Consider the following 26,832-nt stretch of genomic DNA (forward strand, 5'->3'; position numbering starts at 1 on the left):
ATACACACTTGAAAGGCAAGAGATTCTAAACTGATTACTGACATTATTAAAAGACTTGTTTTATTTGGAAAAGAGTTTCCCCACAGTTTCTTTTAAATACTGTTTTGTGGTGGTTGTTTATTTTTTTGTGTTTAATAAATCTTTAATACTTGGCTTAGAGGCTGAGGTTTAGGCAGAGAGAAACTTAAAATGTGAGGGGCTCTGTCCTTTTAGGTTGTTAGGAATGGAGAAAAAGCACGACAGAAGTTATAATCCATGAGGAAAACAGGGCTGTAGCCGTCCACGCATTTCATAGCGTGAGGGGTCCCTGGGTGCGCTGAGCCCCCGTTCCATGGCCAGAGGTCTTTCCCTGGGCCGTATCTCTTGCTGACATCAGTCATCCCTTGGTCACTTAGAAAGAAAACCTACAGTTTCTCCAGGTGCCATCCTTGCAAGATGGTTTTCCAGTACTTTCTCCAACTCCTTTGGCCTAGTTGGAAGTGCCTCTGTGTTCAGAGCCCGTGGGTCTGCTGCCAACCCTGCCAGCTTCCCATCACCTTAGATCTGGGGCCTTCGGGTGTTTCTGGCAGAAGCGTTCTAAATCTAAGGAGACACCCTTCTCTGTCCTTCCCCAGGAAAGCCTGGCACCTCCTCAGTCGTAAGCCCTGAGACTAGCCAGTGCGCAGTGCATTGGGCAAGAAACAGCTGTTGTTTTGACAAAGGATGCGCTTGCCTCACTTTTTGCATCACTAGAGTGAGTCAGGAGGTCATCACCGACCCTGGGCAGGTGGGCACAGACAAGTAAACACTCATGTATGGGGTGCATTGTATAAAATATATTTCTGTAATTTATGTGTGTATGTTTTTTCACATTAGCAGGATTTTAAAAATTAATATATATTGCAGTTTTTCCAGGTAGGTAATCTGTGCACATGGCAAAATAGCCAAAAGATATATACTGAAGAGCAAGTCCTCTCCTCCCTGTGCCTCCTCAGAGCCAAGGACAGTTGCAAATGTCTTTTGTAACTTTCTAGAGATAATTGAAGCTTATGCAAGCATATGTATAGAGACTATCTTAAACAATGTTAGCATTGTTTTGTACTTCACCTTTTTTTTTTTTTTTTTTGCTTAAATATATCTTGAAGATCACTCTATCTCATACAGTGCATGTAGGACTGTATTTCTTTCTTTCTTTTTTTTTAACCATTGCACAATAATCTTTGAGTAGATATGCCAGTATACTATTGCTGGATATTTAGGTTGGTTTCAGGGTTGTTGTTTTTTTAATGCCTTTCAGATGTGGGGACTCTACACTCCTTTTCACATGTGACCAGTGACTCAGGGGCTGAGGGTTCTGTATTTTAGGCCCCCACTGTCACCTCCCCTAAACACATTAAATTCCCTTGTTAATGTGACATTATATTTGACACTTTGAGTGTAGGCAGGCTGGGTAGATAATAAAACAGTATTTGGCTTATGTTTAATAGCAGTCTCCTCCCTTTGCCTTGTCCCCACAGCCTGAGAAAGCCTTGGTGTTCTTTAAAAGGATTCAGTGGTATTTTTTTCAAGGACTTGGTCAAAGATTGTGAGGCATAAATCTGACCAACCACATTTGGGGAGTTGACAGCTCCCCCGCCCCAGATCTGTGGACGTTTGGTCTCCTCCTCGCTGTGCCAATCTGTTTCCATGGTGGCGGGTGGCAGCATGGTATTAAATCTGGAGACCCCGTTGGTTGCTCCTGTGGACCTGCAGATGCCTGCCCTGGTGGGGAAGGGAGTGTGGCGGGCCCCTGGAGTTTCCTGACTCCAACAGCAGGCTCCTCAGGCTCGCTGGACTGCAGCCCTGTGGTAAAGGTGGGTTTGCCTTCCTTCAAGCGACCTGCCCCAGGCTCAGCCCTGCTCGGCCAGGCTCTCCAGTGGGTCTGCCTGGGGGTCTCATTGGGAACACCAGGGATCAGAGGGTCTCAGAGATTGTGTGCTCACAGACATCTTCCAAAGCACCCCCCCCCCACCCTACCGTCCCCAAACTCTTCTCTCTAGTGAGCCCCCAGCATCCACCACCTGGCCATAGAAGTCACCAAACATTTGTGATTTTGTGCCCCCTCCCCCTCCACCCCCAGCTCTGGGCGTAGGGTCCTCATGGAAAGCAGTCAGGGCTCTCTGGTTTTCTCTAAGTTTTCTGCATTCGTATGTGATTGGAACGAAACATTAACTTTACTTTTTTTTGTCATATTTCAGTATTGGCTTTTTTCCCCTCTTCTTGAAGTCTCCCTTTATAACTTCTGCTGCTGCTGCTTAAATATAGACGTCTAAGTCCTCCTCCTTACCAGATTGTTTATATTTTTGAAAAGCCTTCTGCTTATCTGCGATTGCTCTCTCTTCTCTATCTCCATCCCCATGTTACCACATTGGTTTCGGTTGCTCTTTTTTTCTGACTTCACTTGACTGGGATGTGTTTCAAATGTGGTCTATCAAAATGTGCAGTGTTTCCCTCTTTTCTGCAGTAGCTTTGACATCTGTTCTTGAATTCTAGCCCACGTTATTCTTTTGGACTTGTTTGCCCAAGATTTGCTGTAATGCCAGAAACACTAAAGGGGAGAGTGTGGTGTGGTGTGTTCTTCCCCTACTCCCTTGTTTTGCTCACCCCCCTTTGAAAACTGTCTACAGTTTCCAAGTCGACAGCACACTGGATGTTTGTTCCAGCACTCTGTCATCTCGTCTGGCAGTGGCCCACCCCACAGTGGTGTGTGTGAAGTGTTCACCAGCAGGGCTTACAGACTTCTTCAGTATTTGCACTAGAAAGGAAAGCAGGTGGAACTTCATGAGGTGGGTGGAGGGTGGGTGGAGAAACTCTCACCTGCTTCCTGGATTGCTCTGGGTGGATTTTCATTTTGATTTTCCTTGCCTTTCAGCCTTTGATGGGGTCCTTGCTCTGTTGCGCCTGCGCCTTGTGGGGGAGAGTAGTGCAGATCGTAAGAAGCCACTTGGGGCAGCCACTTTAATCCTTAGCAGAATGTGCTAGTATGTGTCTTTAAAATGGACCTCTCCAGGGCTATGTGAAAGTGTCCTTGAGCTCCTTGCTGTCAGTCTGGAACACCATTCAGGGCCCATCTGCCATAGGCTTGTTTGAAATGGATCCTTTTGGTGGCTGCTCACAGAATTTCTGAGGTCGGGGCACAGGTTCTCTGATGCTTTGAGTGTCAGTTTGTTGTGTATAGCAGAGCCCCAAACCCTAAGCTCCTGACTGGTACTCTTACAGAGAACCCACTCCTGGTGCTTCTCAAGGTTCTAGGGCAAGTAAAATAGAGAATAACCACTATTTCCAGGTGCCTCATTTCAGAAAGTTTACAAGATATTGGAAATCATTTTATTCTTGGAATTTGCCTTATACAGGTTGCTCTTGAAAATAAGTAACAGTTTAATTTTAATGGTCTTGGACATGATGTCTAGCCTTTAGTAAGATTCCAGGCTTACAAAAGATTCTGGGCTTGCACTGTTGAAGGACAGTTGAGCAGAATGCCCTGATGAGAAGCACAGAGTGAGTCAGAGGGACAGAGCACAGAAATGTGACAAGAAGAGACACTTGTTAAGAACAGAAGTGAGTGACTGCAATGAGGGATGGCATTTGGGCATTGGCCTGACTCTGGTATTAGCAAAGAAAAATGTATTTGCATGTACTGGCATAGAAACAGTCATTTGTGAAGTGGCATCAACACATACATCCAAGCTGAGCGAGTTTGGTTTTCTCAAACCAGCGCGTGGGGCTTGGATGGGAACCTCATGATTGTGTCCATTTCCCCGTCCGCAACCCTCAGTGTCTCCTCTGCCAATGAATTGACAGTCCCTGGAGCACTGGGGCTCTCCCCAGTGTTCTGGTCAAATGCACATATGATCTTCTCTGGTACAAAGTGCAATTACAATCTTGTCTTCTTTTTTTTTGTTTCTCCCGACAGAGGGAACTCGATGCCACCGCAACAGTATTGGCAAACCGGCAAGATGAAAGCGAGCAGTCTAGAAAGCGGCTCATCGAGCAGAGCCGGGAGTTCAAGAAGAACACTCCAGAGGTGAGGCAGCGTTGTGTCCAGGTCTCTTTGACGGGTCTCACTCTCCTGGTACATGTTCAGAAGACGTGTTGTAAGCATTTCATTTTTATCAGACAGAGGGTCTGCTGCTTTCTGTCTGTTACCCTCAGCCTCATACCAGCGTTCTGCATGCTTCCGAGTGGCTGGGGAATGCGGGCACTGAGAGGTTGTCTGACAGATTAAAGCGCAAGCTGGTTCCAGGCACTCACTCTGAGCAGTCTGGGTCTGTGAGAATACATGGCCAGGGCGTGGCCAGGTCAGATCCTCGTGCCCATCCTGGCCTCTGGCACCTGCAATCCATGCGCATGCCACCCCGATTTCGTGGAGGATCACTGAGTACGAGGACATGGTGGGCGGAGGGGCAGGTGTGTATCTAAAGGCTGCACACATCTCAGGATGCAATATGTCGATACTTCTTATAAATCAGACATATAGTCTGGTGAGGCCTTTTAAATGCCTCTGTTTCCTGAAATATGCTTTAAAGGGCACTGGAAACATGCTTTGTTTGTTTATATTTTTTTTGTAAGTTTGTGTTCAGAGGACAATGTTTGAAGTAGTTGGGACAGCATTTGCCTGGTCTGCTTTCTAGGTACCTTTTTCCCTCAGTCCCAATCAAAGGCTTTGTAGGAAATAAAAAGAGAGTTTTACAGAGTGTTGTGCAGATGTGGGAGTTGCTTTCCAGGGAGCTTCTGCCAGTCTGGCCCATGATAGTTCTCGTGCTGTGGGCTCTCCAGCCTCTTGCACCCCCACTCGGGTGAGCGGACTACAGCTGCCCATGGCTTTGGCCCTGGCTCCCAGGTTTGCAGATTCTTCCACAGAGGACAGAGGAATAGGCCTGAAAGAAAAGCTGCTTTCTGGAGGGATGCCTCTAACTTTTACAAAGTATCTCATTTACAATATACAGAACTCCAGAAAAATGATGCATGAATGGAATTTTTAAAAAGTGGACTTGTTTTAAGTGTTCCAAAGGCGCTTGCTATTTAAGGGAGTGCTGTTGGGATTCATTTTGGGAAACAAAACTTCTATTTTCAGGATTAAATATATTAGGAGAGGACATGATAGGGGAAAGAAAGAGGGCTCTAGGGGAAGGCCTACCTAAAAGTTTTTAATTTGAGGCCCTCTACTTCCCCTTCCCTCCCCATACTGCCCTTAAGCGTGGATCTGCCGTATTTTATCAGACCGAAACGCAGATGAGAGGAACGGTGCCAGGGTCGCCGCCCTCGGTGCAGTGTTGGCGAGAGCCTCCGTTCTCCATTTCCACCTTGGCCTGAGTAAAGACAGGACCAGAGAAAGGGACCAAGAACAGCCCTTCCTTCCGCTGTTTCCCTCCGCTGAACCTGCTTCACAGCAGACCTTCCTGGGGGTCAGCAGGGGCTTTCACAAGCTCTCATCTTTGACTTTGTTTCCCCTGTCTGGCCCCTGTCATATCTATCTCTTGAGCCATTCTCAGCACTGTTCTAGTGAGCAGCTGTCCTCTGCCGTCTTGTGTCCTTACTGTCCCTCCCTTGGTGACTGTATGTCCAGGAGTGTTCATAGAACATCTAAAAAAGAAGGTTAAGGTCATCCTTCTGAGGGGAGAGACAACAAACAGTAAGTAAATCTGTCGTGCAAATTCTGTGTAGAGGACAAAGCAGAGAGCTGGATTCTTGAATGTTCCTATAGAGTCCCAGACACCTGTTATAAGGGCACGTCCCAGCAAGGAGGGATGTGTCCCCCCTGGCCACCTAGGACTACACTCAGCTGATAAATGTTGGTTGGACTGAACTGAGCCCGGTCTCTCCATTGATGTCTAAACAGGACTCATTTTTCAGAAACTGGGGACCAGCTAACAGAGCTTGTATTGAGTCCCATGCCAGTTACTTAAAGAAAGCCAGGTTTACACTGCATTTTATCTCCTAATCCCAGTAAATAGAAAAGGCTTGGGAAGGAAGCAGGCTCCTTGGTAAATGCCATTTGGGGTACTTCTTTTCAGGGCACATTTTTATATTTTGTCTTGTGTGTAGAAGAGGACCCAGAAGCTCTCCCTGGAAGGGGTGGACGTTGCCATCCTGCTTGTTTCTGGCCTCTGCCAGCTGGTTGAGGCCGGTACCCACTCGGGCTGTGTCCACGGTGGAAGGGGAATGGTGGTGGCGTGGCCCTCTGGGAGTGTGGAAGGGCGAGGCTGCTGCAGGCTCCTGGCCTGGCTCCTCCCCTTGCATTTTCCTGTTTCAGGCCCCTCCTGGAAATCTGTGTGGGTTCCCACTAGGCAAGACCTGGTAGAGAGGACAGTCAGGGTCACTTATGCCACTGGCCAGAATCTTCTCTTTGAAAATTTGAAGCCACTTAAGGCCATTGTGGAGGTAGGAGTGAGTAGCAGTAGCTGGGGTCCTCTGGGGTACACAGAGGGGGGACAGTCTGCTGAGTATGGAGCCTGGGATCCAGAGGGTATATTGGATTTTCACTTTGTTTGGGGTTTCAGAGCAGAGGAGCCCAATTTTTTGCATCAGTCACTTCTCCTGACTACCGCTAGGCAGATTATTAGACAAGGGAGGAAACATTACCCCTTGCTATAGAGGGAACATTAGAAAAAATGGACCTGTGAAAATGAAGGTTGCTTAGAACTTTGTTCTCAGGGATTAAAAAAATTGGCTTGCTGGCAGGAAAGGCATCTGTTCATGTGGACACAGACTAGGACCATCACATCTCACATGGTTGGCTGAGTGAGCAGCGGCCTGCTTCAGGCGGCCACCTGAGGTGGACCAGGGCCAGTGGCATTCTTGCTGGTGTCACACCAAGTGTGTTGATTCTCGATGAAAAAGCCGGCGTTCCTCTTTGTTTTGGGAAAGAAGAAAATGTCCTCCCAGTGTCTGTTGAATACCTAATAAGTCTAATATGCAGGATTTTGCACCAGCGTGAAGGCAGAGGTGAGTTTTCTCTCAACAGAGAATGCGTGTTTTCCTAAACTGGCCCTGCCCAAGGGCAGCTGGGAAACCTCGGGTCCAGAGGGAAGGGGGGCTCTGATGGGTGCCTCCCAGAAGGCCAGTGAGTCTGCCAGGCAGGGTCCCTCCCCTCGGGAGAAGCCCCAGGAGCACGGAGGCAGGCCATGGCCAGGGTGGCTCAAGCCTTGAATTCCTTTTGTTTAGAATGAATTTTCTTAAGTTTCAGTTTATGCCATTAGATAAATACACGCATAGTCAGTTAATATTATTGCTTAAGTCTTTTAACCTCAAAATTGTAGTTAATTCAAAGGAGACGGCAAATAAAGTTTTATGCATTTCTTCGATTCAAAAAATGAGTTTCTTTCAAAGGAAAACATCTTTTAATTTTAATTTTGTAACTAAACATTCATTTCCTGTTGAATCAATAATCGATAGTTGAACTTAAAAGACTGTGGGGTATTTCTAGGCCTTGGTGCCTTCCATATTGTTTTTGCAGGTGACTTGCTGTTGCTATTGGGCAAATTACTTAACCTCCCGAAGTCTGTTTCATCATCTATGAAAAGTGTAACGACAGGGCCCTGCTCACAGGATTGATAGATGTGTGTGGAGGGCTCCGCACAGCCTGGCACCTGGAGTCCAGTGTGTGTTGTTACCAGTATTCACTCAGAACTAGAACGTGAACTATAGAATGTGTGAGATGCAGCTGATTTCTGTTCCTCAAAGCTAGTTTGGGGAACTTTAAAAAAAGCAAAACAAATACAAGTAGTTTCAGCCCAAAGTGTTCCAAAAGTTGATTTGTAATAACAGTTTTATCATTTTACAATACCTTTTGAACACCTTCCATGTGCCAGACATTTTGGCCCTGGGGGTAAAATCCTGTCCCTGTACTTTAAAAAGTTTCTTGTCTTCCTGCCATGTAAGGAGACCATCCTGCCACGGCGTGTTAAGCGTTAGGATGATATAACTGGAATCTTCTGAATGCATACTTTCTTCCAGAAACACTCTCATATCCATGGTGGTAAGCTTCCAAGCCACGTGTGCCTCAGTAACTGTTACTGTAGGTATACAGTGCTGCTTTTTAAGCCTTGGTTCTCAACCTTTGAAATATTGATGAATGTTAAGGACCTGCTCCTCTGAGAAATGCACGTATTTGCATACAGCTGCTCCTGGACTCTGAAACTCATCTGGACCCCTAGCTTAGAGCACAGCTCTTGGGCACACATGGGCAGTCTCAGCTTGCCACTCTGGGAGCAGCCTGTGTATCTCCTCTGCCCATCTCCTAGTTGTGGCCAGGGTAGGAAGGGTGAATGAAGCAGTAGGGGCACCAAGGCCCAGACCTCTGGAAAGAGGCCACTGTGTCCCAGCCTCCAGGCTGGGCATGGGGGTGAAGGAGCCGGACCACACCCAGTGTCATGAGAGTCCCACAGGCTGGCAGCAGGCACAGGCACCTCTACATTAGATGACATTTTCCTTCTGCCTGAGGTTGGTGAAGGGCAAGGCCAGGAAGGTGGCAGTGTGTGCAGGGGAGGGGGAGGCAGCAGCTTTCTCGAGGCCTGGTAGTATTAGAACTGTGTGCAGTGTAGGCCAAAACCCTTGCCTTCTGCTCTGTTGTGGCTTTGATCAGAGATCTGAAGCACAGGCAGGACAGGATTACCTTTGATGCCCCAAATGGCATCTGTATTGATAAAGCTAACTGCAGATTGGATCAATGGGAACATAGAAGAATGCAGGCGCCACCACCCTCCCAGGAACCTCCAGGAACCCTCAGGTCACCGGGCCAACTCTGCATTCCTCAAAACTGAATTATTCCCATCAGGGACCACCAAAGGGACAGCACTAGGGTCTCATGATCTTGCCTAAGAATTGCTTTTTTCTTGCTTTTCCATTTGGTTAAGTTTTATGTTTGCTTCTCAGACTCAAGTTTTACTTGAGTTTCTCACAGCTACTTCCCAGCCATGCTGAGACATGAACCCAGGCAGCGTGGGCCCAGAGTTGATGCTCTTAACTGCCGGGTGTGCTGCCTCCCCGGTGGGCCCAGAAGCTGGAGCAAGCCAGATGCAGCTCAGTGCAGTGCAGGAGCGAAGGTGAGGTCTCAGGATGTTTGCAGGGGAACAGTTTCAGCTCACTGGCCTGTGCTCTTTGAATGAGATGCTCAACTATCAGAAGAAAAGTCTTCAGTGTTGGACTTGCTTCCTGAAAGAGCACAGGATCTAAAGCAAAACCACCCTGGGTGCACCCGATCTGGTCAGAAAGAGCACAGGGGTGTTTTTCCCCGTTTTTTTCAGTAAGCAGAACCATCCTTTATGGGCAGACAAGAGGAGGAGAACCATAGACCCAAGATGGAGTGATTTTTATCATAAAACGATCCTCAGTTCATTTTTATCCTGTTGCTGTGTCCAGCTCCTACCCTAGAATGTCTTAGGTATCTCTGACTTCGCAAGTTTTGTTTATGTTTCCTAGAGAAGCAGCCGCATCTAACTGAGCTGCAATTCTGGAGCTCTCATTGGTCATTGGTTCCCCTGCTGTATTTTTGCATAAGCATGTCTTGCTCTGGAGTGTTGATTTTCACGTTACCTGGTCTACTACACTTAACATTCCAGATCTGCGTTTTCTTCATCTGTCCTGCCCAAATGTATGTGGCATTTTTTTTGTGTCACCATCAGCCAAGCTTGGCCCCAGCCATGACTGTTTGGGGCATAGCTCCCTGGGGTCAGCATTGTGACTGACCACTTCTTCCTCACTCGCTGTCCCCACCAGGGCAGGTGGCCCTGGGCCTGGTGCCAGCCAAAGCCTCACAGCCCTGCCCCCTGGATCGGCATGCCTGACTCTGGCAGGGAATGTTCTTTTTACTGCTGACATAACTGCCTGTTCACTGACAATCATTTCCTGAGTGCCAGATCTTAATTTACCCTTTCTGTCTCAGGCTGGAGTGTTTGAGTTACATTCTTGGGAAACTTGTAAAAAATCAGGAGTTGCCTTGAGATACGACTTGGGAAAGAAATCTTGAGCCATCACTGAAATGAACTCAATGTGTGGGTTCCTTCTGGACTCTGGCAGGTTGGGGTACTGTGACTGTCTTCTTTAGGGAAGCCACAGTCATCTTTGTATTGATCAGAGTGGACTGTTTCTGAGTAAGATATGAAATCACGTGCCCCAACACTGTCTCCTTCCCACGTAAGTCATCTACTCCCCTTTTGCTGACGTGAGGACAAAAGGATGGGAAGATGCTGCAAAGTTTAGGGTCCTTTTTCACTCCCTGTGAGAAAGGAGTCAGCAGGCTGGGGGAGGGAGGGGGGAGTAATATATAGTTGTGGCCCAGGCCCAAATGCATTCAGTCACTGCCTCTACAGCCTTTATATAGACACTGCAGGGAGTGACTCAGCCTGGAAAAAGAGAGTCACTTAAAAATAAAGTTGCGACTCAAATGGACACGTCCCTCCCTCACAGGCTGCCCTGAGACAGCGTGGCTGGGGGGTTTAGAAGCTTGGGGGGCATAGTTACCTGCAGGACCCCACTTGGTTCCTGGAGAGTCAGGTGGGTAGAGTGAGGATGGTTATTCCAGCTGCATGATGGAACTGGAGTGAGGATTAAAGGAGATCACACATAGCTCCCTATGCTTTCTAAACTCAAAAACAGTTTCAGACATTTTAGCTACAACTGGACACATTTATCTGTAGAGTGGTAACTGAACTCTCAATTCTTACCTTGTTTTTTTTGTTGTTGTTTTGTTTTTTGTATTTTTTTCTGAAGTTGGAAACGGAGAGGCAGTCAGACCCAACCGGGATTCACCCGGCATGCCCACCAGGGGGCGATGCTCTGCCCATCTGGGGCGTTGCTCTGCTGCAACCAGAGTCATTCTAGCGCCTGAGGCAGAGGCCATGGAGCCATCCTCAGTGCCCGGGCAAACTTTGCTCTGGTGGAGCCTCGGCTGCGGGAGGGGAAGAGAGAGACAGAGAGGAAGGAGAAGCCTATGGGCGCTTCTCCTGTGTGCCCTGGCTGGGAATCGAATCCGGGACTCCTGCATGCCAGGCCAACACTCTACCACTGAGCCAACCGGTCAGGGCCCTTACCTTGTTTTAAACAAATTGACAGGCTCTCCAATTTACCACTCAGCTTTTGTTTTTGCTTCCATCCTCATAAGAATCTAAAATTAATCTACATGAAAGACCAAAAACACCAGCATAATGTTCCTTATATTTCATTGGACACTTAAATGAGTTAATTAAAACCCACAGCACTGAAATGACAAATTGTGACTTTTAAAGAGGATAGCAGACAAGACATGCCCATAGGACATGGGTCCTTGAGGAAGTGCAGTGATGGGAGGGAGGCCTACAAGCTTAGAAGACCGGGGCTGCAGGCAACTATGCCTCCTAAAGGTGGACACCAGCTACGAATATGAACATCCCACTTCATTCAACAAATTGCTCATGCTGCAGGGTCCAGGGATCTAGCCAGCACCTCAGCGGAATCTGCAGCTCTGGTACAATTACTTTTTCCTACTTGTGAAGGGTAAGGACCTGTGGGCAGGAGCTGTGCCTCCACTGTAGACTTTTGTTTTTGTTTTTTATTTATTGATTTTAAAGACAAAAAGAGAGAGAGAGAGAGAGAGAGAGAGAGAGAGAGAGAGAAAAGAGAATATTGATTTGTTTTACTTATTTATGCATTCATTGGTTGATTCTTTTTTTTTTTTAACAGGGACAGAGAGAGAGTGAGAGAGAGGGATAGATAGGGACAGACAGACAGGAATGGAAGAGAGATGAGAAGCATCAATCATCAGTTTTTTGTTGCGACATCTTAGTTGCTCGTTGATTGCTTTCTTGTATGTGCCTCGACTGCAGGCCTTCAGCAGACCGAGTAACTCCTTGCTCAAGCCAGCGACCTTGGGTCCAAGCTGGTGAGCTTTTTTTTTGCTCAAGCCAGATGAGCCCACGCTCAAGCTGGCGACCTCAGGGTCTCGAACCTGGGTCCTCTGCATCCTAGTCCAATGCTCCATCCACTGCGCTACGGCCTGGTCAGGCTCACTGGTTGATTCTTTTTTTTTTTTTTTTTTTTAAAAATAAATTTTTATTATAATGGGTGACATCAATAAATCAGGGTACATATATTCAAAGAAAACATTTCCAGGTTATCTTGTCATTTAGTTCTGTTGCATACCCATCACCCAAAGAGAGATCGTCCTCCGTCACCCTCTATCCAGTTTTCTTTGTACCCCTCCCCCTCCCCCTCTCCCTCCTTTCCTCCCCCCACCCCCCATAACCACCCCACTCCTGTCCATGTCTCTTAGTCTCGTTTTTATGTCCCACCAATGTATGGAACCCTGCAGTTCTTGTTTTTTTCTGATTCACTTATTTCACTCCGCATACTGTTATCAAGATTCCACCATTCTGCTGTAAGTGATCCGATGTCATCATTTCTTCTAGCTGAATAGTATACCATGGTGTATATGTGCCCCATCTTCTTTATCCAGTCTTCTGTTTTTTTTTTTTTACAGTGATTAAAAGCCTTTAAGCAAACTCTTGGCCAATACAGCAAGAATCCATAAAAGAGTAGTGTCCTTAACATGTTCACCAAGTCCAAGTTGGCCCCATCACCATGCCAAATCCCTGAAAAATGCAACCCAACCACAGTTCAGTCTGTTAGGAGCTGTCACAGGGAGCAGGAGTCCAGAAAAGTCCACATCCAGGAAAAGTCCTCATGGCACTGGAATTGTTGTCACCATTCTATACTTTGCAGCTCATGTCCAAGTCCCAATGACTGCTGCTTCTAGCTGGTAATGATTCAGGTAGACTGGAAAAGCCATTTGCAGCATGCATGGATATGGAGCTTCTGTTCTCCTCTGCCTGGAGAGATGAGACCAGGTTGCTCTTCCCTGGAGCTCTGCGACTGTGGCATGGTAAAGAGAACCTTGGGATACACTAAGCTGGGTGGCAAAGGTAGATTCATAATAGAAGTTGGCAAAAGGGGGAAAGAGAGCTCTAAATTAGGAGTAGGTCCCAGCCTGAAATATGAGTGGGGCATTGAGGTAGGAGGGATAAAGGAAACACTATATATTAAGCAAAGCAGCAGAAAATAGGACTATCAACACCCACAACAGAGATCTTTGAGGGAAGAATAAAAAACCTGACTATTCAGGCAAAACATAGTTAAGTGGCCCTTGTGCAAATGAGATCAGCTTACCTGCTTCTTGGAAGAAATACCCTAGGCTCGTCCACAGTGTCGTAGATGGGGTCGACGGCCCTGGGCACCTTCAGCCTTCAGTGGCAAACCCCAGCATTCTGGGCAAGGTTAGGTCATAGGTGGCTGGAGCAGGGCTGGAAGAGACTGAACCCTCCCTTAGAGGAGCGAGGGGGAAGCCTACCTTCCAGTGTCCCTGTTTCCTCACAGCAGAGGCATGTAAGCCTGGCAGGCTTTAGCTCAATGACCTTCCTTTCCACTATTGAAGCAGGACCCAGATGGCATCCTATGAGACCCCTTTGGGGCGTTGGAGCCTTTAAGGGTGTATCCTAAAAGCTGGTAGTTCCCCTGATCTCTATTGGGCTTTTTCTGCCTCTAGGTATCTTAAAAGCCATGCTCAGAAGATCTCGCTGAGGGGTTTGAGGATCCCCATCCGCCTATATCAGGGGTCCCCAGACTACGGCCCGCAGGCCGCATGCAGCCCCCTGAGGCCATTTATCTGGCCCCTGCTGCACTTCTGAAAGGGGCACCTCTTTCATTGGTGGTCAGTGAGAGGAGCATAGTTCCCATTGAAATACTGGTCAGTTTGTTGATTTAAATTTACTTGTTCTTTATTTTAAATATTGTATTTGTTCCCTTTTTTTTTTTTTTTTTTTTTTACTTTAAAATAAGATATGTGCAGTGTGCATAGGGATTTGTTTAGTTTTTTTTATAGTCCGGCCCTCCAATGGTCTGAGGGACAGTGAACTGGCCCCCTGTGTAAAAAGTTTGGGGACCCCTGGCCTATATAAATCTTTTCCATATATCTGGAGCTATTTGGAAAAAGACAAAACAGTGTTATTAGCTGGATCTAATAAAGAAGGTAGTAGTTTGCAGGAAAAAAAGATTTGGTGTCTCCTGTTCATCAGCATTCAAAAGAAATGTAAAATTTTTTTTTAAGTAAAAAGCATGATATGGTAGACCCGTAGGAGTTCCAGGATATGACTACCCCCTTTAAAATTTTTTTTTAATTGACCTTAAAATGTTTGCTGAGTACACTTTAATAATACCTTAACTTTAAAGATTGTAAGCATGACAAAATACAGTAAATGCTTTTGCTTCATATGCAGGAGCATTTTCAGTTTAGCCAGTTTAGGAAATCCAATAATAGAACAATGCATACAGACAATGAGCTATGACATGCTTAGCAGCCTCTCCTGTTCTGACAGAGGTTACTATAGATCCGGAATATGTATCTACTATAATGTGGACATACGACTGTTTGCCAAATGAAGGTATATGAGTAACATCCATCTGCCAAAGTTGTCCTGGTAGGGGTCCTTGAGGGTTAACTCCAAATGAAGGGGCAGTATAGGACCCCTTGGACAGGATTTCCCAATCTGCCGTGCTGCTTCCCGGGAAAGTTGAAACTGTTTACACCGGGCTGCAGCATTCTGGTGATGAATAGTATGAGACTGACTTGCTCGGTCTGTCATGGTTGCTCCATATAATTTTCTTTTGGGTAGCTTGATCAACAAGGGCATTCCTAGGCCCTGGCCGGTTGGCTCAGTGGTAGAGCATTGGCCTAGTGTGCATGATTCCCGGGTTCGATTCCCAGTCAGAGCACACAGAAGAAGCGCCCATCTACTTCTCCACCCCTCCCCCTCTCCTTCCTCTCTGTCTCTCTCTTCCCCTCCCGCAGCCAAGGCTCCACCAGAGCAAAGCCACCCCGGGCACTAAGGATGGCCCCATGGCCTCTGCCTCAGGCGCTAGAATGGCTCTGGTTGCAACAGAGCAACACCCCAGATGGGCAGAGCATCCCCCCCCCCCCCCCCAGTAGGCATGCCAGGCGGATCCCGGTCAGGCGCATGCAGGAGTCTGTCTGACTGCCTCCTCATTGGTTGATTCTTGTATGTGCCCTGATCATGGATCAAATCTGCAACTTGGCATAGGGGGATGATGCTTCAACCAACTGAGCTACCTGACCAGGTCTCCACTGTGTTTTTATTTAGCCTTGTACCTTGAATACCATGGACACTTTATGATGACTGTAATATGAAAGGTCCTATCATATCTACTGCATGCACTTAGGAATCTTTTCATTACAAAACTATTTATTTATTTATTTATTTATTTATTTATTTATTTATTTAGATTTTTAGAGAAGAAAGCGAGAGAAAGGGGGGGGGGAGCAGGAAACATCAATTCATAGTAATTGCTTCTTGTATGTGCCTTGCTTGACCAGGCAAGCCCAGGGTTTTGAACCAGCATTCTAAATCACCACTTTATCCACTGCACCAACACAGATGAAGCACAAAACAGTTTTTTTTAAATGTTAATTATGGCCTGGCCAGGTAGGTCAGTTAGAGTGTCATCCTGATACAACAAGGTTGCAGGTTTGATCCTTAGCCAGGACACATACAAAAATCAACCAATGAGTGCATAAATAAGTAGAACAACAGACCAGTGTTTCTTTCTCTCCCTTTCTCTAAGATCAAAAAATAAAATTTTAAAATATTAATTGCATCACTCTAAGATGCATTTCTCAAGCAGAGAGTACAATATTGACCCATACATTTTATTTATTTTTTACAAAATTAAATAAAAAGCATTCAAGAAATGACTTTATTTGGCAATTCTTCAAAAAGTTAAACATAGAGTTACCCTATGACTTAGCATGTCCACTCCTGGGTATATATCCAAAGAACTAAAAACACATCCATACAAAAACTTGTAAATGAATGTTCATGGCAACATTATTCAAAAATAACTAAAAAGTAGAAGCAACCCAGTTGTCTGTCAGTAGAAAAATTGATAAGCAAAATGTGGTCTATCCACACAATGGAATATTATTCCGCTATAAAGAGGAATGAAGCTCTGATACAAGCTACAACATGGACGACCTTTGGAAACATGCTAAGTGAGAGAAGCCTGGTGCAAAAAGAACACATATTCCATGAAATGTCTAGTATCTGTAGAGACAGAAAGTAGACTAGTGGTTACCGGGAGCTGAGGTGAGAAATAGGGAGTGACTACTAATGCTTTTGGGGTTCCTTTTGGGAGTGGTGAAAACGTTCTGGAATTAGTAAGTGGTGACGGTTGCACACACGCCGCTCTTTGTGGGGGTGGAGGATATAGCTACACAAGTTCTTTTATTCAGTTGTCTTAGACTCAGAAGAAAATGCTCCCATAAAAAGTATCGTGAATTTTCATTTTGGCAGTAGCAACTTAGTGTTAAAAAGGCTACTCCAGTATTTGGCAAAATTGTAAAGCCCAGGTAATCAACTTGGATGTTAATCATTCTAGAATTACCCACTGTTAAGTTATAATAAGACTTTAACTAGAAAAAGTTTAAAAATTAAAAGTGAACTTTTAACTGTTACCAATTAAACTCTCTAAGCCAATTTATCAACCCAAGAGGTTACACTCTTGTTTCTTTTGGGTCCCAGAGAGAAAACCTGCTTTGAGTGTGACAGTAATGAATGTAACTCAAACCTAATTCAGCCCCAAGTCAGTAAGTGGCTGGTGGCCACATTATTCCCCCACATCCTAGAAAGATACTACAGCACGCTCCGAGGGCATCACAGAGGCCTATAGGACAGAGAGATTCGCTCAGCTTGGGAAGACTGAGCCAAGTCCATGCTCCATGGCTCAATAGTGTTGGGACAGAAACTTAACCTCAGTTCTGTTATCTGCAAAACTATATATTCTGCCTACTTCAAAGGCTTATGGTGAGGAGTAGATGAAAATCTTGGATGGTAAATGCCCAGTCCTGGGCCAAGAGTGGAGTGGACAGCTAGTAAGTGGTAACATGGATGTTTGAGCTGAGTGACCTTGAGCAAGGTCTCTAAGCAGTCTGAGAGTTGGGCCCTTTATATATAAGTAAGCAGAATTAATCATGAATGTCCCAGCTACTAGGCATGTGAAATGAATTCATATGCATAGAGTGCATAGGAGGTGCTCAATAAACACTTTACACTTTACTTCCTGTGTTTTTTCCTCCCTTCCTTTACACTACAAGTAGTTCTGCACCCTTTCCAGGACTCCAGGCGCAATTTGAGGCTGAGATACAGCAGGCACTGGGAGAGGTTTCAGTTTTCATAGAGGGGCAGGCAGGGAGTGACTAAGGAAGCAGATGACATGTAAGACGTTTTCAGGTGGTAATAAGAGCTAAAACAAGACAGTATGGCAGTGAGTGAGTATGGATGGGTGAAGGTTCTTTAGGAAGTCAGAGGAGGTTTTTTGAATGGAAAATGGCCCTCTGCATAACTTGCCCCCACTGATGAATTTAACAGGTTGTTTAGCCCCAGGTTTCCTAAAATATGTTTCGATAAGGCCTGATTATCTTTGTTCTTATCACCCAGTTACTTTCAGGCGTCAGATCTAGTCCCTGTACTTTCTAAGACCAGTGATGCTGTTTAATTCGGATGTTATTAATAGAAAGTTTAGTTAAGGAACATTTGAGTGGAGGGAGACCTTATTGCAAAGAGAATTCTTAGGCAGCCAATGAAGAGTTAATCTTTCAGTTTCTGTGTCCTGTGAGGATGGTGCATGGGGCCCTGGCCGGGGCTGCAGGGTGGCCTCTGGTGCCCCCGGCCCACTTTCTGTGAGCGCTGAAGGCGGCCTGTCCAAACTCACCGAAATGTCGACAGGACCGGCGTTTCCTTTCCTTCCTGAGCCCGTGTGCCGCTTCCTTCATGTGTCTAGCAGCTTTTAAAGGGCTATTTTAAGAATAACAAAGTAGTTGAGAGTTTAATAACTGTCAAAAGGAAAAGACTGTAATTTGATTGGCGTGGTGTGGAAGTTTAGTCAAGACCGTGGTGAGTTGTATAATCTCACTGAGCCTCCATTTTCTCATCCAGGAAATGGGAGTGATGACAACTGTGTTGGAGTTATTGTGACTCAGACAAAATGTAGAATATCCAGAATAATCACGGTGAATAGTAGAAGCTCATTAAACGGCACGTTGTATGTTATTAATATCTAATCTTTTGAAAGGAGAAATTATGTTCATGAATGGATTTTAAAGTTATAAAAGAACACTAAAATAAAAAAAATTCTCTTAAAGCATAGAGCAGATTAATAGATCTATAAACTGTAGACCTAGTTTCTACTGCAGACTTGAATCAGAGTCCATAAAATAAAAGGTGTTCCTTCCGTGTGTCTCGGGGGTCATTTTCTCTCGCTTTGTGTTAGTTTTACTGTTCGGAGAGTGGAAATATTTGCTGCTGGACTATCTTTGTAAGCTGTTCTTTGAGTGTAGCCAATAACTTATCTTTCTGGTCAATAACCTCAACTGCAGTGAATTTTGAATGGAGAATGTCATGCTATGTAGGATGTAATAATAACTTGGGTGTAGGAAGGAGCTCACAGCCTCTTCTCAATAAATATCCTTGTAAGCTATAATGGCTAAATGTGAAAGCCATAAAATTTGGTTGAAACTGTGGTGAACTGTTATTTATTAATATTTATTGCGTACTTACTAAGAGCCAAGCATTATGCTAAGTGCCTCACAAACATTTCGCTGCCCCTTGCTGTTACCTTAGGAGGCCGGTGTCATTGGTGTCACATTACAGCGTTAGCCACCTGCCTACCAGCATATAGGCTCCCACAAACCGGGCTGTAAGCACTGTACCAAACTGTCTCCTTGTAGCTTCCAGAAGCCAATTTTTATTCATTCAATTGCAAGTGGTTTCTCTTTTTTTTAGTTTTAAAAAATGATTTTGAGCATTGCTTAGATGTGATATACTCATTTAAAGGATTTTGTGTGTTGGGGTTCATTTAGTGGAAGTATACCTAGGAAGGAACAATTAGGCTAAAATCTGACATTTGCTTGGGAATGCTGGTTTACTCACAGGAATTATAAGCCAAAGCACAAGAAAATCTCTCCTTCAATTTTGAGATTATGGTAGTCAAGAAAGAGACAATGGGATGACAAATCCCACTGATCCTGAGATTTGTTGGTTTAGGGTTTTCTTTCTTTGGCCAGGGGCCTGTGGATGGGGATGGGCGGGGTTAATCATTGAACATTGATTATTGATTGTTGGTTCTTGGTTTTACCTTGCAAATGTGAGTTGCATAAAAACAAGTTTACCAGGAGTATTATGTGCCTGCCATGCAGAATATGATAATTTTGTTTGTGGTCCAATATTTCAACAGGAAGACATGTACGTGGTACAGTTGATATAATTAAAGGAGGGTTATATTGGGAATCAGGACACTTGGATTCTGCTTCTGGCTCTGCCACTGCCTGGAATTCAGATCTGAGCAGGCAGGCTCCTCTGTTGTTTGACTCAAGAAGGGAGGTGGTGATGCAGCCGTGTGCGGAGACCCGAGCGCTCTGGGGCTTGGCCCTCCCTCTTCAGACTCACTCTGGCTCTGCTCTTCCTCCCCATGGGCCCCAGATGTAGGTGTTGCCCTTTCTTCTCAGCAGGCCTCACCTACTTTACCTCTTGGTGGTTTTTCTATTCAGAATTCATTCTGCGTGCAGCAAATAGACCTGGTGATCCCATTATATGGGGGACATGGTGTACCAGGCAATTCTTTTGAGGGCTTTGGTTAGTGCAGGGACACAGCAGTAAAGCTAGTAACAACAGCTGTCACTTACTGAGCACTTTCTGAGTGCCAGGCATTGTTCTTCATACTTTAAATGTGTTGACTGGTTGAAAACTCACCGGATGCCTATGAAATAGGTACAGTATTTGTCTCCATTTTAAAGACAAGGAAACTGAGGCCAGAGAGGAGCAAGTCCCCTAGGATGTCACAGCCAACAGCCAGTGGCACTGGCTGGTGGTTTCAAATCCAAGTTGATCAGCTGCAGATCTGTGCCAGAATGGCTCTGTGGGGATGCTTCCTGCATTCTGGTGGCCACTGTCCAGGCCTGCAGAGCCCGCTTCTGACCCAGAGGGGTCCAGCCACATGCAAACACCGTGCCTGTCCCTGTCTCCCCAGCAGAAAGCCTTTCCAGTGCATTCAGAGAGAGAGCAGAGTCTAGACTACTTCTCAAGGGGATAACTTACACCCTGAGCAATTTCCAGCCACAGGACCCTTATCTTGGTGTTTCACTGCTTTACATTTGAAAGGTCACCATCTTAGTTCCGAAGGCTAATTGGGGCCCCTGTTTGACCCCATATTTATTCATTTACTGCTGCTGTTACACTGGGAACACTTTAACAGGGCCGGCTACAGAGGTCTGTGATCAAGTGTCCCAAGATTGTACAGTTGACAATAGTTCAGCTTTTCCCCAGGGTCTCCAGCCTTGGGGGCTGGGGGCGTCCTCGGTTCCTGACACTTCCCACACTGCCTTCCCTGTTGTGCCACCAGAACGATGCATTTGTAAGGTGTGGGATACCTTTTGGCCCTAAAAAAGCTTTGCATCACACAGACCCTTTTCTCATCCCAGGGAGTGGCAGCTCAGGCAAGAAGACTCAGAATGAGCAGCCACCTCTGCTTCCCCTGAGCCCCACTCATGGGATTTTACCTGCAGTAGTTCTACCATAAATGAAGCCATGCAGCCAGGGTTAATTTTTTTATCTTTTTTAAAATCTTTTTGTTTTTTTAATTTTTTACTGAGAGGAAGGGAGGCAGAGACAGACTCCCACATGCACCCCGACCAGGATTCACCCGGTAAGCCCACTATGAGCAGTGCTCTGCCCATCTGAGGCCTTTGCTTTGTTGCAACTGAAGCCATTTATTAGCGCCTGAGGCGGAAGCCCTGGAGCCATCCTTGGTGCCCAGGGCCAACTTACTCTAATAGAGCCGTGGCTGCAGGAGAGGAGGAGGAGAGAGAGAGGGAGAGAAGCGAGAGGGGGAGGGGTAGAGAAGCAGATGGGTGCTTCCCGTGTGCCCTGTCTGGGAAACGAATCCAGGACATCCACAGGCTGGGCCAATCAATGCTCTACCACTGAGCCAACTGCGGGGTTAATTTTTTAAATGGGAACTGTTTCTAGCATGCTGAAAAGTATAGAAAACAAAGGTACTCGTGTCCTTCATGAAGATTAGAGAAAGGTTAACATTCTGCCCAGTTGCTTCTGATGCCTCTTTTTTCAAGTAGAAATAAAAGGTTATTGTGAAAATCTTACTTCCATGCCTCCCCCTCCATTCTCACTTAGATGTGAATCTCATCTTAAAACTGTTATTTCATTTCTATATGCATTTTTGCACTTATAACTATGCTTACACGTTCATAAACAATAGCTACTATTTTAGAAAAGCGTATATTTTACTATTTGTGTAAATGGTATCTTGCTGTATATGTATCTATCCTTTGCCACCTTATCTTTTCCACCCGGCACTGCCTTTTGGAGATGCAGCTGAGTGTGTATGTGCATCTCATTTATTCAGTGTAGCTGGGACTCGCTATTCTACTGTGGGCATGAACCACAAGAGATGTGTCTGTTGCCCTGTTGAGATGGCAAGTGGATTTGTGGTTGCTGGCACTTCATTATTAAACGTGTCCTGGGGAGTAGGCTCAGGAGTGTACTGGAGAGGACGCCCAGAAGTGCAGGCTCTGGCCACAGCTTGCCCAGGTCAGCACTGCCTGGTCGTTGCTCTCCAGGGTAGCGGCATGCTGTTATCCCCCACTGGCCAGCTCCCAGGACCTGTTCTGGTCCCATCCTTACTATATATATTTTTTGCTATATTTTCTTATTTTTAATGTGGGTGAACATCCTTTTGTACAAAGACACGTCTGTACAGTTTCTCTTTTTGTGTCTTAACTGCTCGTTTCCTTTGCCCAATTTCCTACTGGGCTGTTCTGCTGTTTTCTTACTAAAATGTAAGAAATTTTATTATTCTGAATATGGATCCTTTGTTGCAAGTGTACATTGCTGATACCTCTTCCCAGGCCATGGCCTGTCTTTTCACTGTTTTTATGGTGTCATTTGTCACATGGAAGATTTTAATTTTAATGCAGGTAAATTTTTTTCCAGCTTTTGATATAAAGTTTATGTTTGAATTTAATCTTATATCAGAAATTGTCCCAATGCTGGCATAAAAAACACAGTCTCTCGTGTTTTCTTGAAATAGTTTTTGATTTTGCTTTTCACAGTTAGCCTATAATGCTTTTGTGTGGGTGGGGAGGCTCCAGTTATCTTTGTGCCTGAACCATCTCCCATCCAGTCCACCTTTCCCCAGTGAGCTGCCCTCGGTACCTCTGTCAGGTGCCAGGACCCCCTTCCAGCCTGCTGGTCTGCCCCCATCCTCTGCTTGTTAATTCCTGCACCAGCCTTCCACTGTTTTGATGGTTATTACTATATAATTATTATAATTATTTCCGTATCATAAATAAGTCTTGATTTCCAGTAGGGGGAAGGTCCCCTCCCTCATTGCTCCTCAAAATTATCTAGACTGTTCTTTCGCATGTCTTTTAGAATCATTTATTTTGTTCCATCTTAAAAATTCTGTTGGAGTTTTTATTGGAATTTCATTGAATTTGTAGGTTAATATGGAGAGACTTTATAAAGTGTTTAGAGTTTTGATGGAGTTATTTTAGGTCTTCTTGGATGAATTTCATTCCATGTATGACTCCAGGGATCCATGAAAACTACACACTCTTAACTTACTCTGGTTCATTGTGTGGACACAAAATACTCAGAATTGAAGGATTGATCATTGTAGTCTGGAGCCAGGCATAAAAATAAACCCCACTCTGTTATCATAGGTGGCTGTGATTAAGATCAGGGGAAAGGTCGGCTGTGGGCCTCCTAACATTGACAGTTTCCTTCAGAAGATTAAGTGGTTCTTCATTTTTGGCCCAGGTCATCAGTAGCTTAAAGCCATTACTGTCTATTGGCTGTTTGGTTTGTCTGAAATATGGGGTTGGTCTCAGCCTATTTCCCTGGGGTCAGGTGTGTTCACATAATCAAAGTGCCAGGAACTCATATTGTGTGTGTGTGTGTGTGTGTGTGTGTGTGTGTGTGTGTGTGTGTGCACAGATTAGCCTTCTGGGGAAGAATGCACAGTGCCCAAATACAGAAATGTTCTTTTATACCTTTGCATTTTAAAATGTGTGTTCTTTCTAAGTAGAGTGTTTTCAGGCTTATTTTTGCAATAGGCTTGTTTAGCCACATAGTTCCCTGTGCTTTGGAAAATGGCCGTTTGTGATGCTGTCTGCCATTGGCAAAATGAAGAAAAAGAAAGATCCCTTCTCTGTTGATGTGCATTCAGGGATTTCTTCAGCCCAGTGCAGTTCCCATGACCTATTCAGAGAGGACGATAGCTTCTGTTTCCTTTGATTAAAAGATGACGACAAGGATATTATTTATTTATTTTGTTTATATTTAAACAACCCCATGAAAAGTATGTCATATATATTTAAATGACTACTTTGCCACTGTAAAGAAAAAAAAAAATTAGTCCCAACAGTGATACCGCATGCATCCCGTCCTGCCGCCAAATAAAATATCCTGTGAGTAGGGATGAAGAAATTAAAGTAGAAAATATGATTAAGGCCGGCTGGGCTAATAAAACAAGGAATGGAATTGTGGTTTAACTCTTTGCTGCAATAAGATTAGGGAAATATTTATATTTCTTTTCTTTTTCTTTCAAATCCATTTGTACTTGAAACTAGTTAAATGTTTTAATCTGGTTTATTATCGATTATAACTGTGGGAAGTGAGTTCCATGGAAACCCTTCTTAAGTAAATGAATTGGTATGTTAGAACCAGAAGAGTTGAGAGCAATTTTTATTTTAAAATTCTTTTTGCATTAGCACATCTGCAGTGTTGAGGAATATATGGAAAATTGAAATAGTGCTCTATCCTGCCGTGTCTCCAGCACATCAATAAATCACCTTTTTTTCCTTTTAAAATGTCTGGCCTTGTAATTTATGTTTGCATAACCCATTACTAAATTCATAGTAGGTGTTTTAGTTGGCAGGCATTAGTCCAGGGGTTCTGAGGATCTTAAAAAAAAATACAGAGCCTTTGTTAGTATTTATATTTAAGTGGACATTTTCCTTTAAGAAAATAATGAATTGGATTTTTAAAATAGAATTTGGAGCTAGCTATTTACCTTTTTCTTCTTAAGCAAACAATATTAAGTCCATATTCCCATATTATCAATTATCATGAATTTCTTAATAGATTTTATGGTTTTTTTTAAATTAAAATCAGAAAAAAATTATTCTGATAATAAGATCATACTAATTCCTGTATGATTTTCTATAGGTTTCATGTTGCATAGAAAGTAAAAATCTCTGTTTCAGTTAAGTTTTGATTTTTGTAAATGTAGGTGACTGTTTTAAGTTATAAAATGAAGATGAATATATTCATTTACTGACAACACTATTTGGTGTTTAAACAGAAATAGAAATGTTCAGGGTTAGTCCACATGTTTGTGGCTTACCTTTGAGACTTTCTAATTTTTAACCAGACATTTAAAAATAATCAACATGTCTTTTAACCCTAAAATAGGAAAACTTTTAGAGCTTTACTTCGAAATGATGATAAAAAGTTACTTGTTTTCTGTTGTAAAATTTTAAAGTGATTTTTAAGGTAGGTAGAAAGTCGGAAGGGCCATTTAGGGTTTTCTGAAGAAGTTTGCTTTATTTGACCAACCCTCCTCCCTTCTCTTTCTTCCTGCCCCATCAGCTGGCTAATAATGTTTCCAATGTAAAACATGTATCTCAACCCATTGGAATCACTGTAGCCAATCAGGAGAGGACTTGTTTCTCCCCCCAGGGAGCTTTAATATATTTATCAGGAAGTCTGTAGCCTCCTCAGTCTCTTTGTGAAACAGAATGCATGTTATTGTTCAAAGGATACTGGTATGTTTAAAAATTCAGAATTTAACATGTTCAAACTGTGATCTCAAAGTCCAGTTGTGCTGTACAAGTTGGAAAATCTCTCTGACTTCCTTCTACTTAAGTTAGGAACTAAAAGAAATGATGGTTTTCTTTTAAAAAATAGCTAACTTGATGTTTTTAAAGTGCTTATTGCATTATAATATTTCATTATCAGAGATATTTATTCTGTTGTATTGCTCTGACAATCTTCTACACTTACAGAATGATTTCTGTTGAGCTCAGAAGATGCCTCTTCTATTTCTACATTTATTTCTGGAAACTTTGGGGGTATTATTCTCTTTCCCTGGTGAGGGGTAGGATTTTGAAAACCTGACTAAAAATTCAGCTCCCAGACCAGAGCTCCTCACTCTTACAAGAACCATGGAAGTCTATTACAGAAGTGGTATTGCAGCTTTCAAAAGATGAGAACCACATTTTATGGCTTTTTGTAAAATTTTCTTTCCCCTGCTCCATCCTCCCTGGAGTTGATGGCCGCTTAGTCACGAGCCCATGGTTGTGTCCCAGAAAACGTTTCCACTGGGGGAAGGTGCTGTGCCAGAAGCTGGAAGAAAGGAAGAGGGAGGTGTTTATTGTCCTGAAGATGTCTTCCAACTTTTATTATTAACTCCTTTCCAAAGTAAACTTTCGGGTTTGTTTCAAGTCACTTCTGGCCAAAGTGCCTTTGGGTTTGCCGTGTCCTCTAGGAGTAGAGGCGAAGACAGCATCACCCTGGGGGAGGGCAGCGGGGCTTGTTCATTTAGCCATTTAGCGACTGGCAGCTGTGGGACCGTTTGGACTTGTGAAGCATGAATGACTGAGGTCCATCTCAGGGAGCTTTTCACCATTCTGTGTCATGCAGTTGTGTGGGGCCTAGACCCTTTGAGAGGCACTGGGGTACGTAGAGCTCCCCCTGGGGCTTGTGGCCCAGCAGGGGATTGTGAGGAAAAGTGTTTGGATAAAGAATAATAAATGACAAGATGGAAAGGGCAATTCCCAGGGGGTGCCTGGAGCAAAGAAGGAACTCTGGGGGAGTTGCAGGAGCCAGGGAGGGGTGTTCATCCAGAGTGAACAGTCGGGTGGGGGGCTGGCGTGGTGGTGAGTTTCACACCACTGCTGGAGAGGTAGAGAGGAAGGCCAGGGAACTGGGACTTCAGGCTGCCTAAGACTCTGCCGAGTGATCACAGGGCGAGCGCTTATGGGTGCCCGGGCCTGGTTTACACCTTGCATAGTTGGTGCTGCACGCTGTGGTGTGGAGCAGGGATGTCCCCAAACAAAAGTGGACTTGGAACAGCGAGGACTCTGCTAGAGGGAACTAAGTGAGAATGAGCAAGCAGTGGTGTAAAGCCAGTAGGCACGGCCACCATCACAGCTGCCTGGCCCATGCAGGTTCGGGTTTGATTTGGACATTCAAGCTGGGGAGACACCACAAACGAAAAGATAAGAACAAGTTCCAGGGAATGTGGGCATGGAATTCTGAGTGTGGAATTGGGGAAGTAGAAACATGAACTCTGAAAATGCTTGGTAGAGGACAGGAAAGAGACATGGGGATAGCCAGAGAAGGACAGGGTTTCAGAGGGCAGTTTTCCCCTCCCTGAGGAGGACTGTCCCCCAACCACAGCTCATGGTGGCTACTGATCTGTTTTCTGTTCCCATAGTTTTGCCTTTTTCAGGATGTCATGTAAATGGATCACAAAGCTTTTGAGTCTGCTTCTTTCCTTTAGCACAGTTCACTTAAAATTCACCACCTGTTGTGTTATCAGTAGTTCCTCCTTGTTAGTGCTGAGCAGAGTCCCTTGTCTGGATGAGCCCCAGTGGAGAGGGATTTGTAAAACCAGTCAGCTGCACTTATCTTAGGACCCTAGCATCCGGTTTCCCAGGATTTAAAAGCTGCACACTGCCCTGAGTGGTTACTA

At 44.7% G+C, this 26,832-nt stretch overlaps 1 protein-coding gene across 6 annotated transcripts in view; it reads left to right on the forward strand.

The window, feature by feature from the left end:
* Positions 1-26,832, forward strand: part of CUX1 (cut like homeobox 1) — a 375,210-nt gene that overhangs the window by 72,052 nt on the left and 276,326 nt on the right. For all 6 annotated transcript variants that reach the window (XM_066382339.1, XM_066382340.1, XM_066382341.1 and 3 more), the window contains exon 2: positions 3,932-4,042. In XM_066382339.1, coding sequence (XP_066238436.1) covers positions 3,932-4,042 — 111 coding nt within the window. The remainder of the gene's footprint in view (positions 1-3,931; positions 4,043-26,832) is intronic.

The sequence above is a fragment of the Saccopteryx leptura genome, chromosome 4 (genome assembly GCF_036850995.1).
Source record: "Saccopteryx leptura isolate mSacLep1 chromosome 4, mSacLep1_pri_phased_curated, whole genome shotgun sequence".
Taxonomy (NCBI): domain Eukaryota; kingdom Metazoa; phylum Chordata; class Mammalia; order Chiroptera; family Emballonuridae; genus Saccopteryx; species Saccopteryx leptura.